Raw genomic sequence first — 14,805 nt, 5'->3', positions numbered from 1 at the left:
ACGTGATATGGTAGAGAAAATTGTATTTTCATTAAATCAGAAATTACTATATATTTACAAGTTTCTTCTGTGGCCCCTTTGCCCCCACATTTCTACTGAGGAAAGAGAAATCAGACATCTACAGAAGTCTTTCCAAAGACAAGTCTGTATTGATCGCAGGATTCTCTGTCACTTACACACATACATTCCCTGCTCAGACTACTCTTGAGAGTCACCAACATAGCAGTAGGAAGACCCAGGTCTCAGAGGCTGAGGCAAGTTCAAGAACCTTGCTCATTTGAAAGTGTATTTGTTTGCAAATATATTGTCCCAAAAATGAAAGACCAGTGTTGAGAAAGATACTGTATACATGATTACTTAGTGAGTCTGCAGGGGGAAATGGTCACTTAGTGAATCTGCAGGGGACACTGGGCACTTAGTGAGTCTACAGGGAAGGATGGTCACTTAGTGAGTCTGCAGGGAGGGAGTGGTGAGGCTGAGGCCTACCACTCATATTCGATTCATAGACTTGCATGCACAGTCTTCAGCCTTACATGCTGTTCTTACGATTTGACTGCAGAGCACTTGTTCCCATCTCAATGCCTTGAAAAGATGAGGCAGTCAAGAAAAGCCTGCTGGCCTATGGCAAACCTACTTAGGCCATTCCCCTTACCTCTGTGATCCAAATGCCACTAAATGGTAAAGCCATAGTTTAAATGGCAGAGCACAGGAGATCACCTCATATTTGCTCAAAAAATAAAAAGAGTTCACCCATAATGCCATGCTTTTAAAATAAATGAAAAATTAGTGTCTCTATCCCATGTTAGATTCTCACCACCAGGGACTGAACCTCTGACCCAGGGCCTGCCAGCCTGACTCTAAGGCATAAGTGATGGCATTATTACTGAGTCCTCTCAGACCCCAGACCTTAGTCAGAGGTGACTCAGGGCAGCGGCACTTCAATGCTGCAGAAGGGTGGAAACTAGTAAGAGCATGTGCATTTTCTTCAGAGGAGGACACAGGGCAGTGATTGGCACAAGCTGGTCCCGACCTCCTCATTTGTGTGGATCCTCATATTAGGCCATGGTGATGCTCAGAGTCTGTGCAAAATCCAGCATGTTTATATCTGAATCCCTGGGAAGAATTCATTGGCTACTTTTTTGATCATGATCAGTCTTGAGTAGTATCACAGGAAAATTAGTAGGATGCAGGTTATATCCTAAAACCCCAGCATAATGACCATCCTTTCTCAACTCTCTTACCTTCTCCTGAGAATTCCATCCCTTACACTCTAACTACATCTCCCCAATTGTGCACATAGGTAAAGACTTCACAGAGCTTTCTCAGGCTTTGCAGAAGTCCAGTAGAAAAAGACATCTGCAAGAAATGTGGGCAGGTAGCTCAAGGGAAGGTAGAAGAGCTTGGCATCCCAACCAGCTGAGTATCGAGTGCGAGGGTGACAGGCAGTCAGAGCATGCTCCATGCAGTCAGTCACCAAAGACAGGTCCTTGTTGTACCTCTGGTCCAATCCACTTAGCATTTTCAGATCTATGCAGAATGAGGAAGAATTACGGTGGTTATTCAGCTCCCACCACTCCTGTCTCATACCAGCATAAAGGAGAATTTCTATTCCCTATGTGGAAAAATCCATGTGTCTGAAACCCAAGCCTAGCCTGTCCCATTTCCTCAGAAGGACCACAAAAATCTTAAAGAAAAATTATGCACTCAGTCACCTGTATCACAGCTCATGGAAAGTACTGGTCTTATATCACCTCCCCACATCCCTGACTTTGCTTACAGGCCCATGATCATGAGAGGATCAGAAGGAACAGAACAGCATGTTCTGAAAGACAAGAACTCCTTTCTTACTGCATACAGAAACTGCCCACCACCCCAAGGAAATAGGTCTAAACTACTGTTCTTTGAGTATAAAGAGAAAGGCATTACAACTGCAAAAAAAAAAAAAAAAAAAAAAAGGTTAAGTATTCAGAATTGTATGTAGTTTTGAGCCTCAGAGCTCACTTACAGGACGCCAGGTATTTCTCGTCATAGATCTCCCGGATTCCTGAGCTGGTCTGGTCCCACAGCATCTGCACATTTGATATTACTCTGGCACTACTGGTCATATCCGTCAGGAAGAAGCCTGGCTCTATAATAGCCACCTTCACCCCAAAATAGGAGAGCTCCCTCCTGCAAGACACACAATTGTCAAGGTCTTCAGAGGTCTTTCAGTGAGAACACTTTAATAGGACTACAGTAGCATGGGACCAGGAGCCTGTGATGGAAAAAAAAATGCCACACCTTTTGGATCTGGGGTATACAGCAAATGAAGTCGAATCTTGTGATAAGGGCATTGCCTCTCTACTCTTGTATGTCATAATAGTATTTGTGGTGTATAGCTCACTGGCCTAAAATTGAACATTCTGGTCTATGGCACTGTGTAAGACCTTTCTCCAAGTAGTGCAGAGGCAAAGAATTCTAGTCCTTGTCCAGGTCATTTTCACCTCACTAGTATGTCTGCATCTGCCCCACATCTGTCTCAGGAAGCTCTCAGGACAGGTCTTCTTAGACTCTTCTCTTACTCTCTAACTTACCATAGTCTTTAGGTGATGATAGAAGCATATAAGTTATGCTAGAATGTGTTAATTATGGACTCTACAGGGTCCTGATATCTATCTCTGGAATTGAAAGAGATATTCATCCCAATTCAAAGACATGATCACCATATAGATTTCAGGGGAATGGATTCTTGAACCAAAAACTTCACAGTTCCAAACCTATCCCAATATTGTCCCCAATGTCCTCCCTCATCCATAAAAGGGCAAAATGAATTCAAGTCATGTCTCTGTCATGACCTGTTACAGAGACTTAGAAATGTGCTGCCCAGAGAATCATTCAGTGAGGGGAAGACAAGAGAGACCCAAAACTTTAGTGTTCTCCCCATGATGGGGACTACAAGAGTGTGACTAAATAAAAACCTTCCTAAAGCACCCCTTGAGTCTGCTTCCCTTAAAGTACCTGAGGGAGTCTGAGAAGGCCTCTACACCATACTTGGAGATGGAGTAACCACCACCAAAGAAAGACACTCGGCCCACGATGCTGGAGACATTGACCACTCGACCCCTTGCCTTCCTCACTAAGGGCAGCATGCTCAGAGTCACCTCGATCATGCCCAACAGGTTCACATCCAGTACAGTTGCAAAGTTCTGTTTGTTCATCCACTCATTGGGACCTGAGAAGGTGGAAATGCCAGCATTGTTGACCAGGCCCCAGAGTCCTAGAAACAGTGGAAAGAGATAGTCACACAACACAGGTTTAATTACGGATGAAATGCATTTTCAACATGGTAAGAATACTGTGACATGCTTACTGGACAATACGATGCAATGAATAAGAGCAGGGTATCCACATGGCTGGTGAACTCATGAGGACTGCTGGCTCACACCATGGATACCTTCATCTTTTAAGACTTTCTGGCCCACCTTTCTACCTGGGAATCAGCCAGCAGTCCCTTATCAGTTGCTAAGTTTAAGAACAGATGGTGAAAAAATGGCTCAATTTTGTTATTCTGGAGACCATGAATGTACGTTTGTGTTGTACAACTTGAAGCCAACTCTAGAGATTTTATTCTCTTATTTGTTGTGGTGGTTTGAATGGAAATAGCAGCCATAGGCTCATATGTTTAAATGTTTACTCCTGAGAGTGGGGCAGTGCTGAAGAGGGATTAGGAGATATGGCCCTTTTTGGAGTAGGTATTGCCATGTTGGATTGTATGATACATTAGGCTTGGGCTATCCCAAAGTCCTGATTTTCCTGCTACCTGTGGTTACAGATGTTGTATCTCAGCTCATTCTCAAGCACATGACTGCCTGGAACCCCCATCATATCCTGACATGATGATAACAGTCAAAAGGTTTAACTGTTTGCAAGCTCAAATGCAATGTTTATCTACAAGATTTACCACGATCATGGCAAGTCTTCATAGAGCTAAAATTCTGATGAAGGTAGTTGTGTCTTCACATTACTCTCAGTAGTTTACACACTGCTACCTGTTTCTTTCAAGGGGCGATGAAAGGTTGTAACAGGGAAGAATTAGTTTCAATATCATTCCTTATATGGTAATAAAAAAGTACAGTCATAAAGAAGAAGAGAAAGAACAGAGGAAAACACAAAGGAGAAAGAAAGAAAAGACAAAATTAATCTCTCGAGGAAAATTGGTTGGGAAACAAACAATTGGAAACTTGACTGTGGGAGATTTGGGAAACAGATGTGCTTTTAAGTTCTGCTGAAGCCGGCCATGACATTAATAACAATCAACTCTCATTGTGGACAAAAATCTATATTGATGAAAATTAATATTGATCAACTCTCGATATTGATCAACATCAATATTGATTATCATCAATATTGATCAACTCTCCTCAGATGCTTATAAAACCCAATGTATTCTCTGTTTTGTGAAAATTTATCACAAGCTAGAGTTACCAGCGATGAGGGAGCCTCAGTTGAGGAAATGCCTCCATAAGATCCAGCTATAGAGCATTTTCAATATTACTGATCTTCTAAGGAGGGTCCAGTCCATTGTGGGTGAGGCCACACCTGGGCAGCTTTTGTGGGTTCTATAAGAAAGCAGACTGTGAAGGCCATGGGAATCAAGCCAGTAAGCATCACTCATCCATGGCTTCTGCATCAGCTCCTGCATCCAGGATCCTTCCCAATTTGAGTTGTGTCCTGAGTTCCCCTGGTGATGAATAGTGATGTGGTAGTGTAACCTAAATAAGCCCTTTCCTAGAACAACTTGCTTTTTGCTCATGATATTTAGTTGCAACAGTAAAAATCCTAAGTAAGACACCCAGGGAAAGGATAAGGGAGGTGAAGATCTTTGTTAATAACCAACAGGACAGATTTTCCACTGTCAACCTGAACACATGGTGCTCTCTTTATCACCAAACCACAGGTGGCCCTCACTCATCCTTTTGGCCTTTAAGTAATGGATCTTCAAAGGACCATTCTGAAAGGCCTACAAAAACACCATCTCTGTGACATCAATTTCTATGCAGAGTGAATGAGAGACTAGCTGATTAAGATTAAGATAAGCATTTGTTGATATGAAAACCTTGGTTCAAATAAGTCATCTGCATTCTTGGTTCAAAACCTTGGTTCAAATAAGTCATCTGCATTCTTGGTTCAAAATCATGTCTTGTGCTTCTATAGATATATAATCTCTAATCAAGAATGGTTATGATCAATTTTGAAAACCATATGAAGAACTACTTCTGTAGAAGCTTCCTAAAATACATATATGAAGGAATTTCAAGGGATGTACAAAATAATGGTAGACATGACACCCCAAGTGGAAATCAAATGCCAACAAGTAAAAGCTTCACTGCCAATAATGGATCACATTTACTCGCCATCCCCCCCCCAAAAAAAAAAAAACATAGAAACTCCTTTCTGGCTTAGTTGGGGTTTTACTGCTGTGAACAGACACCATGACCAAACCAACTCTTAGACAACATTTAATTGTGGCTGGCTACAGGTTCAGACATTCAGTCCATTATCATCAAGGTAGGAGCATGGCAGTATCCAGGCAGACATGGGACAATAGTAGAGGAGCTGAGAGTCCCACTTCTCCATTGGAAGGCACCAAGGGAAGACTAGTTTTCAGGCAGCTAGGGTGAGGGTTTTAAATACCAAGCCCACAGTGGCACACATATTTCATCACAGCTACACATCCAAATAATGCCACTCCTTGGGCTAGGCATACTCAAACCACCAGAGCTCCCAAACCCCCATTACAAGCTTTGCTTAAGGCTACTAGCTGATGGTAAGGCTATTTATAACTGTGGTGATTTGAATATCCTAGGCCCATGGATTAGCAGTATTAGGAGGTATGGCCCTGTTGGAAGAAGACATTCATTGTGGTCATAATGTAGAGTGAAAAAATATAAAGATCATTTTATAAAATATATACAGACTGTTCTTCAGGCTTTTCTTTAAAGGGCATGAAAAACATAGAAAGTTTTTATGACCCCTAGACCTGAGCAAAAGAATGCAGGTTCACTAGTTCCAAGAAAGCAGAACTGAATGTAAAATTTCAGGACTTCACTGCCTCAGGATACATTCTGGGGGGAGTACATTATCCCTGAGTCAGAGGACACTTGCTGGATTAACATTTGTCAAGCCTCGGGGAAGAGAACCCACCTGTGTGTGGGGAAGGCCCAAAGCAGGAAGACACATTCCTGACCACAAAGAAAAATGCAAGTCATCTAGGTGGGGCTGAGAAACTAGTAACCATGATGACAGGACAACAACTGAGAAATAGTTGAGCAAGTGACAGGGCAAGACCATGCTTTTGAGAAGAATGAGTATACAGAGTATTTTCCACATGACCCTGATTCACTTAGGTTGGGTTCCTCTGGAATTCTCTGCTATTTTTATGTTATATATCCTTGACAACCCCTAACCTCCCTCCTCATTCCCCTGGTTTGTAGTTTTCCCTTTTAAAAGGCCCCTCAGCTTGCCAGTCTTTTGTCAAATTCAGCTCCTGCGTGGGCAAGTGATTTGACCATTGGCTGGCCAACTCTCCCTAAGAAACCTCTGCTGATTGCATCCAGGTACAGTGTCTTGCAATTTTTGTGTGGCCATGATTTCCCGAGACTTGAGTAAGAATCTCCTGAGTTTGGGGGTCTTCAATAGGACATATGTGAGACATAAGATACTGTAAGAATGTAATTTCAGGTCTCAGCTTGAATTTAAAATTAAGAGATCCTTAAGTTTGAGTCAAATATTAGCTGCCTCTGAGACACATCTGGGGAAGAGCACATTCCAAAGACTCAAACAAACATTGCAAGATAAGGTCCCAAGATAAAGAGTTTATCAAGAAGATGAGTCTTCAACCGTGTGTATTTTGGCATCCTATAATTAAAATATCTGGAGCTGACTCCATATTGTAATAGGAAAGAAAACAAGTCTGGACAAGTCCAGAAAACAAGTTTGAACATGTTTTAAAGTATGATGATAACCAAAAGTCTACCTGCAATGAAGTCATAGCCCACAGATAACCAGACACATATGGTTATCTGCCATGTACATCAGAAGTAACCCCAATTCAAGCATAAAAGAGGAGCCCTTGGCCAGAGCACTTCATCACACTGGTAGCTATGGTTACCTAGCATGATCCTCTGTTCAGGCCTCCTCTGCAGCCAAGAGAGAAAGCACTCTGCAGCATGGATCATCAAAATAGCAGCCAAGAGACTGAGCACTCTGCACCCAATCATCAAAGAGACAGCCAAGAGACTGAAGCCTCCAACTTTGTGATCTAACACTCTCTGGACCTGAGCTGCTAGAAGCCTCGGAATGCCCTTATCTTCATGGTCAAGCACTCTTCTAGACCTGAGCTGCTGGAAGCTGGAAAACACCCTTATCTTCATGGTCAACCACTCTCTGGACCTAAGCTGCTGGAAACAACAGCCATAAGGACTCAGGTCTTATAACTCATCAATAATGATGTACTTATTGTGATACTTATTTCTTTGGTAATTAGCAATTTATTATTTATGTTAACTGTGCTGATATTGATAGAGTCATTGTATAGGAAATGTGACAATACCTCATTGTTACAATAGCTTTGGCATTAGTAATAATATATTGTTTGCTGTGCATTATTAAAGAGCAATTAAATATCAAACCTCTGTCTCTGGCGTACTCTCTCCCCTCTCGTGGAACTGATCATCTCACAGTCAATCATGTATACAATTCCTGAGTAGAGAGGACCTGTCGATCCTCTTCCTACAGGGACCCTAAAACCTTATCACAACCTGCTTACGACAGATAACAGACTGGGCTCGAGACACTGGTACATGGGGAGGATTTGGGAGCAGATGGGGAAAGGAAAATATGATCTAAATGTTTGCAGGAAAAAAATTTAATAAAAATATGCAAAACAGATATTTTAATTCTAGGATCCCAAAATACACATGCCTGAAGACTCAGAATTGACTTGAAGTATCACAAGACAGTTCTTAAGACAACAAAACAAGGTGAGCCTGGTGGCAATTTCTGGGGATGCCAACAGGAAGGAGCTGAGGAACAGGTTCATCAGATGGTAACCAGCATCATATCTACAACTCTGCCTGAAAAACACTAGCCAGAAGAACACAAAGGGAACAAACAATACCCAGTGCCAATGCCTGCTAAGTGTAATAAGGCTTGGTTGAGGGTCAAGTTGAAGATCCCCATACTCAGGAGACCCTTCCTCAAGTCTCAAGAAATCACAACCACCCAAAGACCACAAGAAACCATACCTGGATGCAATCAGCAGAGGCTTTATTAGGGAAATTGGCCGGCGGTCAAACCACAAGCTCTCTCTCAGAAGAGCAAGGTTTGGCCCTGAGTGGCAGGGCTAGGGGGTCTTTTATAACATGGGGTGGGGAGAGGAAGGCATTTTCGTGTGGTTACACATGAATGGTTGCATTTTCACGCAGTTACACATGATTGGTTGTTTTACAAATTTTGAACATAGCACTGGGAAGACCAAGGGAAGGAGGGGTAACCAAGAACAGTGGAACATTTCAGAGGAATCTAGCCCAAATGATCTAGAGTCATGTGAAAATCACTCTGCACACTCATTCTTCTCAAAAATGTGGTTTTACCATGTCACTGCCCTACCCTGTCAACTATCTATTAACTATTTCTCACTAGCTCCAGCCGTAGAGCCACAGCCCTGTCATGGTGTTTTTACCACCTGAATGACTTTCATTCTTTACATCCAGTTCCTGAAACTGGCCTGGCTTGTTTCAGAGAAAAGTTTCCATGTCCCTAAAAGAACTTAAAAAGCATCTATATATGTATATATTCTATAAAAATGATTTTTATAATTTTTCATTCTTCATTCCCCCATTTCCTCTAATGACAGTTTTTAATCATAAAAACTCAATTATTAATAAGTCTATTTCTACCCCACTTTTTCCGATTTGGATCTTTAGAAAAGTTTAAACTCCAGTGTCATGATAATTATCATTTTCTTGACCTAAAGCTCTATATTGATGGCGCAACACAAAAAGCTGAACAGCACTTATCCTTCCTCTAACAAAAGTTACTAATCAATTTAAAACACTAGGGCCTATGGTAAAAGCAAGAGTAAAATCACAAGAGGTCCAGCAAGGGAGGAAAACAGGGTTCTCAACCAAGGGGACTTATTGAATCAACTCTCAAATCAACTTTGCTGCACCTCTCTATCTTTCTGTCTCTGGTCTAACTTTATATTCTTCTCTTAGAGCAACACACTTCTTTAAGAAACAGCAAGTCTAGTCCTCTTAGCAGCACCTCTCTCTATACCTGTAGCCATTTTTAGTCTCAACTTTCCTTGACTCAACAGCTAGAGTCAAGGAAAATAGGCTCTCTGCAGAAGCATCTAGGGTGTATCTCAAACTCAGTTCAAGAGTACCTGCGGGAACTAGCTGGACAAGTACACAATAATCTTTGACCTCATCTAAGATAGCAGTGGTGACATATGGTGTTAGCTCAGAGCTGCAAGTCTACCATTTATCAATTTTAGGCACTAAGTATCTGTTAACAGGGGTCCTTGGGCTCTGTTTTATTAGCTATGGATCTCAAAACATTTTCTTTTCTTTGAAACACACTTTCAAAGTTGTCCTCTGACTTTTACATATTTTATGGCACATAGTTGTCTACATACACATAAAATCACATATATAATAAAGAGAAATTGTAAAAAGGAACAAATCTATATAACTCTAGATTCACATTTTAACTTCAATCTTGGAATCACAAGCTGTCATTTAACCTTGGGTGTATACACCCTAAGCCCCACCCTCTAAGGCAGCATTATCCCTGTGTCTCTAGGAGTCAAGGCCTGAAGTTCTTTGGCCTTGTAGAATAGCAGAAGACCTCGAACTAAACAGCAGGAGGTTGTTCTGGCATCTGGATGTTCAGGCACACGTGTTGGTGGATTTCAAGGAGGTCGGATGGTCAGCAGCACCAGGAAGTCTCTTAGTAGCCTGAAAAATTATTTCTCACACAAAAGGGACATTCTGGGTGTGGAATAAGGACAAGGGACACTCTAGCCAGTGCCAGTTCCCGAGGGTAATTTAGCTTTAGGGTTCTGTATATTCTCTCTACCTGTCTTGAGCTTTGGAGACAGTATAAACAGTGGAGCTTCTAATATCTCTGACAATTCCTGACTTATCTTAAAACTGCTACCTGATCTAATTACCTAAGACACTTGAAACCTCGGGAAGGTCCCTATTCTAGGCTTTTTTCTCCTAGGTATTTCTTCTTTATTCTAAGTCTTATTATTTCTCTGGCTCAAAACCTGAGGTCTCTTATACACTTTAAATCTCTTGGCTGCTTGGTTGCACTCATATCTTAAGAGTCCATCTGTGCATTTAGCTTGGTAAGTCTTTTGTTTTCTGGGGAGTATAGTTCTCCCTCCTTGTGTGCACCATTGTCTCTTTTCCTCTAGATAGTAGCTGGCAGGATGGCTAGCAATCTGAGTTCTTTCTCTTACTCTGCTTTAAGTGAGGCCATCTCTTTGGCCCCATAGCCGGGAAGGGCTCCTGTATCAAGCCACTTGATCTGTCCAGTTATTGTCTCAGGCCAGAGTCTCCTCCCTTGGTATATAGCCCTGCGGACATGGGCTGTGGCAAAAGCATACCTGCTTGTTGGCCCCAGGTTCCAAGGTTGCTCTCTGCATGGATAATCTCAGGGATGGGGAGTCAGTCCAGATGACATTTGTCTCCACCACAGTAGTGCTGGCTTATCTCTGACCAGCATGGAGAAAATTGCTCCCATCTGTAAAGCAGGTTACCTCGGCTCCCAGCTGGAGTTAGTAGGAGAAGCCTTTCCTCTACCTGTGAGTTCTTGTCAGCTAGTTGTATCCCATCGGGTAGGAAGTATATCTGGACGTCCATCCTAGGGAGTAAGCCTTGACCCGACAGGGGGTAGGAGCAGTCTAGGATGACCATAAATGAATGGGATATACAGCCCATCTCTTAATCCACCATTTTTTAGGTAGTCCATGAATACATTTTGGCCCATTGGCCTGGAGGGAGACCCTGTGTTTATCAAGAGTTGGGTGGCTCCAAGCCACCCTGTCTATTTCAATAGCTGTCTTCACACAGAGCTAATATCTTCGCCACTTGCAGTGTTTTTCAAGGCCTGGGATTTCCTGGCCCTGGCTTCTATTTGTTAGGGCCCTCTTGAACCCCGAAGCTGGATCCTTTACTTGCAATGTGCACACTGGTCTCTTTCAAAGAGTTTATCTCCCTTTGATTGGAGTCCCTCTTCTCTGCTTTCTGTAAATTCTTTTTCTGTCACCTTTATCTTTCTTCACCTCTCACTAGTCTCAGCAACTTACACTAGACCTTTTATCTTCTCCATTCTTTTCCTCTAGACTTACACTAAATCCTCTCTACTCCTCTTCTCCACTCCTTTCTTCTAGACTTTCTTAGCAACTTACACTAAATCCTTCTCTACCCTTCTCTACTCCTCTAGTCTCTGAAGCCTTGTCAATACTGACGGAATGTCTAGAAAGGCTGTGGGCAGCTCATCTGATCCCTGTTTAACCTCATGTACCTTGGTGAAAATTAGTGGGGTTTCATGTTCTTATATAAGATCTATCAATGGGATCTGGCATGGGCCTTTGGGTGTCCCTTACCTTCTGTAACCCGCTGTTGACCACAGCCTGATCAATTGATGGGGTCTCCATGTCTCCATGTCTGAGGGAACATTCTTTTTCGAGTGTCCTCTCTTGTTCTTCACTCCTGAAGACCAGAACCTGCAAGGGTCTTGTGGAAGAAAGGCTTTTATCGGGGGGAAGGGTATTCCTCCACTAGATTTACCTAGTGACTATATTGGGCACTAGATCTAGGTGTCTGAGGGATCCTGGCCTATCTATTGCTTTAATTACTAACTTATTTTTTACTATAAATTTGTGTCTGTACCAAAATGGAGGCCTATTCTTTTGGCTCTCTGACACAGGACAGCAGAACAGCTTGTAACTTCTTATGGCAGGCAACCTGTCTGACCTGTCTGACCTGCCTGCAGGCGGTTTTGTTAGTTCAGTGTTTCTAAGTTGGAGTCACATCACGTGACTTGTCTCAGCGCTACTTATTTATTTTTCCCTTTTTTTTTCAAAATCTCAGTGCTATTCACTCACTACTTTTTTAATTAAAAAAAATATATATATAATTATAACTCTCAGGTGAATAATCTTGCTGGGGCTGTTTGTCTAGCTGCCCTGGCTCCACTGCCAGGTTTTTTATCACCTGGGCTCTATCTATCTTCATAGACGGCAGGTGGAAAACCGCCGATTTGTTACAGCAGTGACCCAGAGGTCCCCAGTATAGTCACACACACCAAATTAGGTGGCGGCCAACTTGCATGGCTGGGCGGTTCAAGGTGGCTGTGTTGGGGAACCACGAGCTGTCACCGACAAGTGCGGGCTGGGAGAGGGCACCCTCCATGTGGTATTATCTAGAGGATACCCTACATGTGGTAGGCGGGCTGTCCAAACACGAACCACTGTGGGTGTCCCTTATTAGAGGACCTGCCTGCCCCTCTGCAGCAGTACTCTTGCTCTTCTGAGAGAGAGCTTGTGGTTTGACCACCAGCCAATTTCCCTAATAAAGCCTCTGCTGATTGCATCCAGGTATGGTTTCTTGTGATCTTTGGGTGGTCGTGATTTCCTGAGACTTGAGGAAGGGTCTCCCGAGTATGGGGGTCTTCAAAGTTATTGTACTTCACTGAATGTTATTATTGTAATTTAAGATGTTCAAGTGGTAAAGTGGTCAAAAAGCTTACATTTTTAAAGTGGAAAGAAAGCACATACAGTAAACATACAAGTCAATATGTTACTACTTTTTATCAACTGAATAGTATATCATACATTAGTTGCAGTTTGATATGACTAGAATTCACAATAATAACTGTCTCCAATTCATTTTTATATAAATCTATCTTTTAAATAATAATACAAATAGTGGAGAGAGACAAAGAAAGAAAGAGATTCACAGGCCACATGTATCTCTGTGTATGTGTTGTGTGTGTATGTGTGTGTGTCTGTGTGTGTGTGTGTGTGTGTGTGTGTGTGTGTGTGTCTATTTCTGTGTAAAAGAGACAGACTTCTTTGTAGCTTTTTCTGTCCTAAGGCATTCCTTGATTTTGGGCATAAGCATGGCAAGATTTTGGCTCTCCCTCTTAAGAACATGTTACAGAACTGAGAAAGCAGATACACTCTGGCCCATGAGCTTCACATAGAGACCAGGCCCCAGGAACCCAGTGCTCTCCTTCCTCCTCACTGTCTCTAATCTAGGACTAGGCAGCCAACAATTCAGTCTTTCTACATACAAAGACAAAAAGGACAGAGAATAATTTGAACATAAAAATTTCCCATGGCACCAGCTTTTGCCCTTCTACTGGCTTGAGCAGGCCTGAAAGACCTTGTTTACCACAGTAGACCAAATAATAGGACCCAGGTGGTATTACTCATCTGGGCTGCACAGGTGAGTAATACCTGCCTGCTGAGCTTGCCTTGAGATGCTGAGCCTACCTTGAGATATCTCCTGCTGTGACTAAGAATGGGTTCCCCCACCCATCTCCAGCTGAAACAAGAAGAGGATGGGGCTTTCCCTTTAAATTGAGAGCTGAACATTAAACTTCAAGCCTTGATCAGAATACCTTGTCTTGACTCCATCTTTTCTCGCCCTTCCTTCCCTTCTTTCATTCACAGCCCCCCTTTCAGGTGAACCCAGTTATTCATGGCCATAGGCAGCTACACCAGCTAATCAAAGAATACCCAGTTTGGAGGATTCAGTATAGAGGTAAAAGGACAGACTGGTGTGATAGAGAGAGGCAGAGTCTGCAGTGACTGCAATGCCAATGTGACCCCACCAAGAATCATTTCAGGACTACACAGGCCTTCCCTACACCAACTGAGAGAAAACAACAACACAGACAGGAATCATAATGGTACCTCTGTTCCCAACATGCTCCTTCACCCACTGAGTGGCTGCCACAATACTCTCTGTCTTGGTGACATCAAGGATCACTGTCTCCAGCCTCTCAGATGTCTTGCTCCTCAGCTGCTCCGCTCCCTTCTCTGTCAGACATGCTGCCAGCACCTTCATGCCTCTCCTGTCCAGCTGTCTGGCCAGCAGGTTCCCAAAGCCAGAGTCACAGCCCGTGATGAAGACATACTTGTCATGGAGATGGCTCACCACCTTCCTCTCCCTGAACAATCGCAGGAGTGTCCACAGGCCCACAAGTGCCACCAGATAGAGCCACATGGCTTGTAGAGTCTAGTAGAGTGAGAAATACTCTGAGTCAAAATGAACCTGGCATCTGCTCACACAGTAGGGCATAGGCATGGAGGACTCCAGCCTTTTGGGGTGAAGTCCTCTGCATTTCCTATAATTATCAATGCCTCACATCTCTGGTCTTTGACCTGTTTTTGAACATCAAACACATAAAGCCCTTTGGCTCTCCTTATCTCACTGCCAAGTAAAATAACACTGACTGTCCAATAACACAGGCCTATTGTCTTATGATCTTTGCTTCCAGGACCCATGTGGGAATACATGTGTATGTCATTACACAGGCCCCATGCTCCACTGCCAGGCTCCTCTTGTGTCTCTGCATCTTGCACTCTGGAGCCACAAACCAGGACACTGTGGACATAATGAGAATTTATTAGTGACCTGCAGTTGGAATCAGCACAACTTATAGGAGAAGCCAGGGAGAGCTGGTGCCCTCCTATTACAGTAGCTCCTAGGAAGATAGAAGAACCAGACCCAAATATGGCTT

General features: G+C 42.9%; 1 protein-coding gene across 1 annotated transcript; it reads right to left on the bottom strand.

The window, feature by feature from the left end:
* Window positions 1-6: 6 nt before the first annotated feature.
* Window positions 7-14,415, bottom strand: LOC143436325 (retinol dehydrogenase 16-like). Its single transcript, XM_076920537.1, has 4 exons — window positions 13,976-14,415; window positions 2,998-3,256; window positions 2,006-2,169; window positions 7-1,527 (listed from the first exon to the last, which is right to left on the bottom strand). Exons 1-4 carry the CDS (start codon window positions 14,286-14,288, stop codon window positions 1,310-1,312), a joined length of 954 nt encoding a protein of 317 aa, XP_076776652.1. The 5' UTR covers window positions 14,289-14,415; the 3' UTR covers window positions 7-1,309.
* Window positions 14,416-14,805: the final 390 nt, after the last annotated feature.

Source organism: Arvicanthis niloticus, chromosome 22 (assembly GCF_011762505.2).
Source record: "Arvicanthis niloticus isolate mArvNil1 chromosome 22, mArvNil1.pat.X, whole genome shotgun sequence".
NCBI classification, from domain to species: domain Eukaryota; kingdom Metazoa; phylum Chordata; class Mammalia; order Rodentia; family Muridae; genus Arvicanthis; species Arvicanthis niloticus.
Note: the sequence above shows the minus strand (reverse complement) of the source record. Positions and strands in the feature narration are given on the sequence as shown.

What these genes read in the sequence shown, in the direction of transcription:
- LOC143436325 (XM_076920537.1), bottom strand. Translation starts at nt 14,288, where the DNA reads ATGTGGCTCTATCTGGTGGCACTTGTGGGCCTGTGGACACTCCTGCGA. An exon ending in GCCTTCTCAGACTCCCTCAG is followed by an intron (nt 2,170 to 2,997) that starts GTACTTTAAGGG and finishes TGTGTCTTGCAG; the next exon opens with GAGGGAGCTCTCCTATTTTG. An exon ending in CGAGAAATACCTGGCGTCCT is followed by an intron (nt 1,528 to 2,005) that starts GTAAGTGAGCTC and finishes CATTCTGCATAG; the next exon opens with ATCTGAAAATGCTAAGTGGA.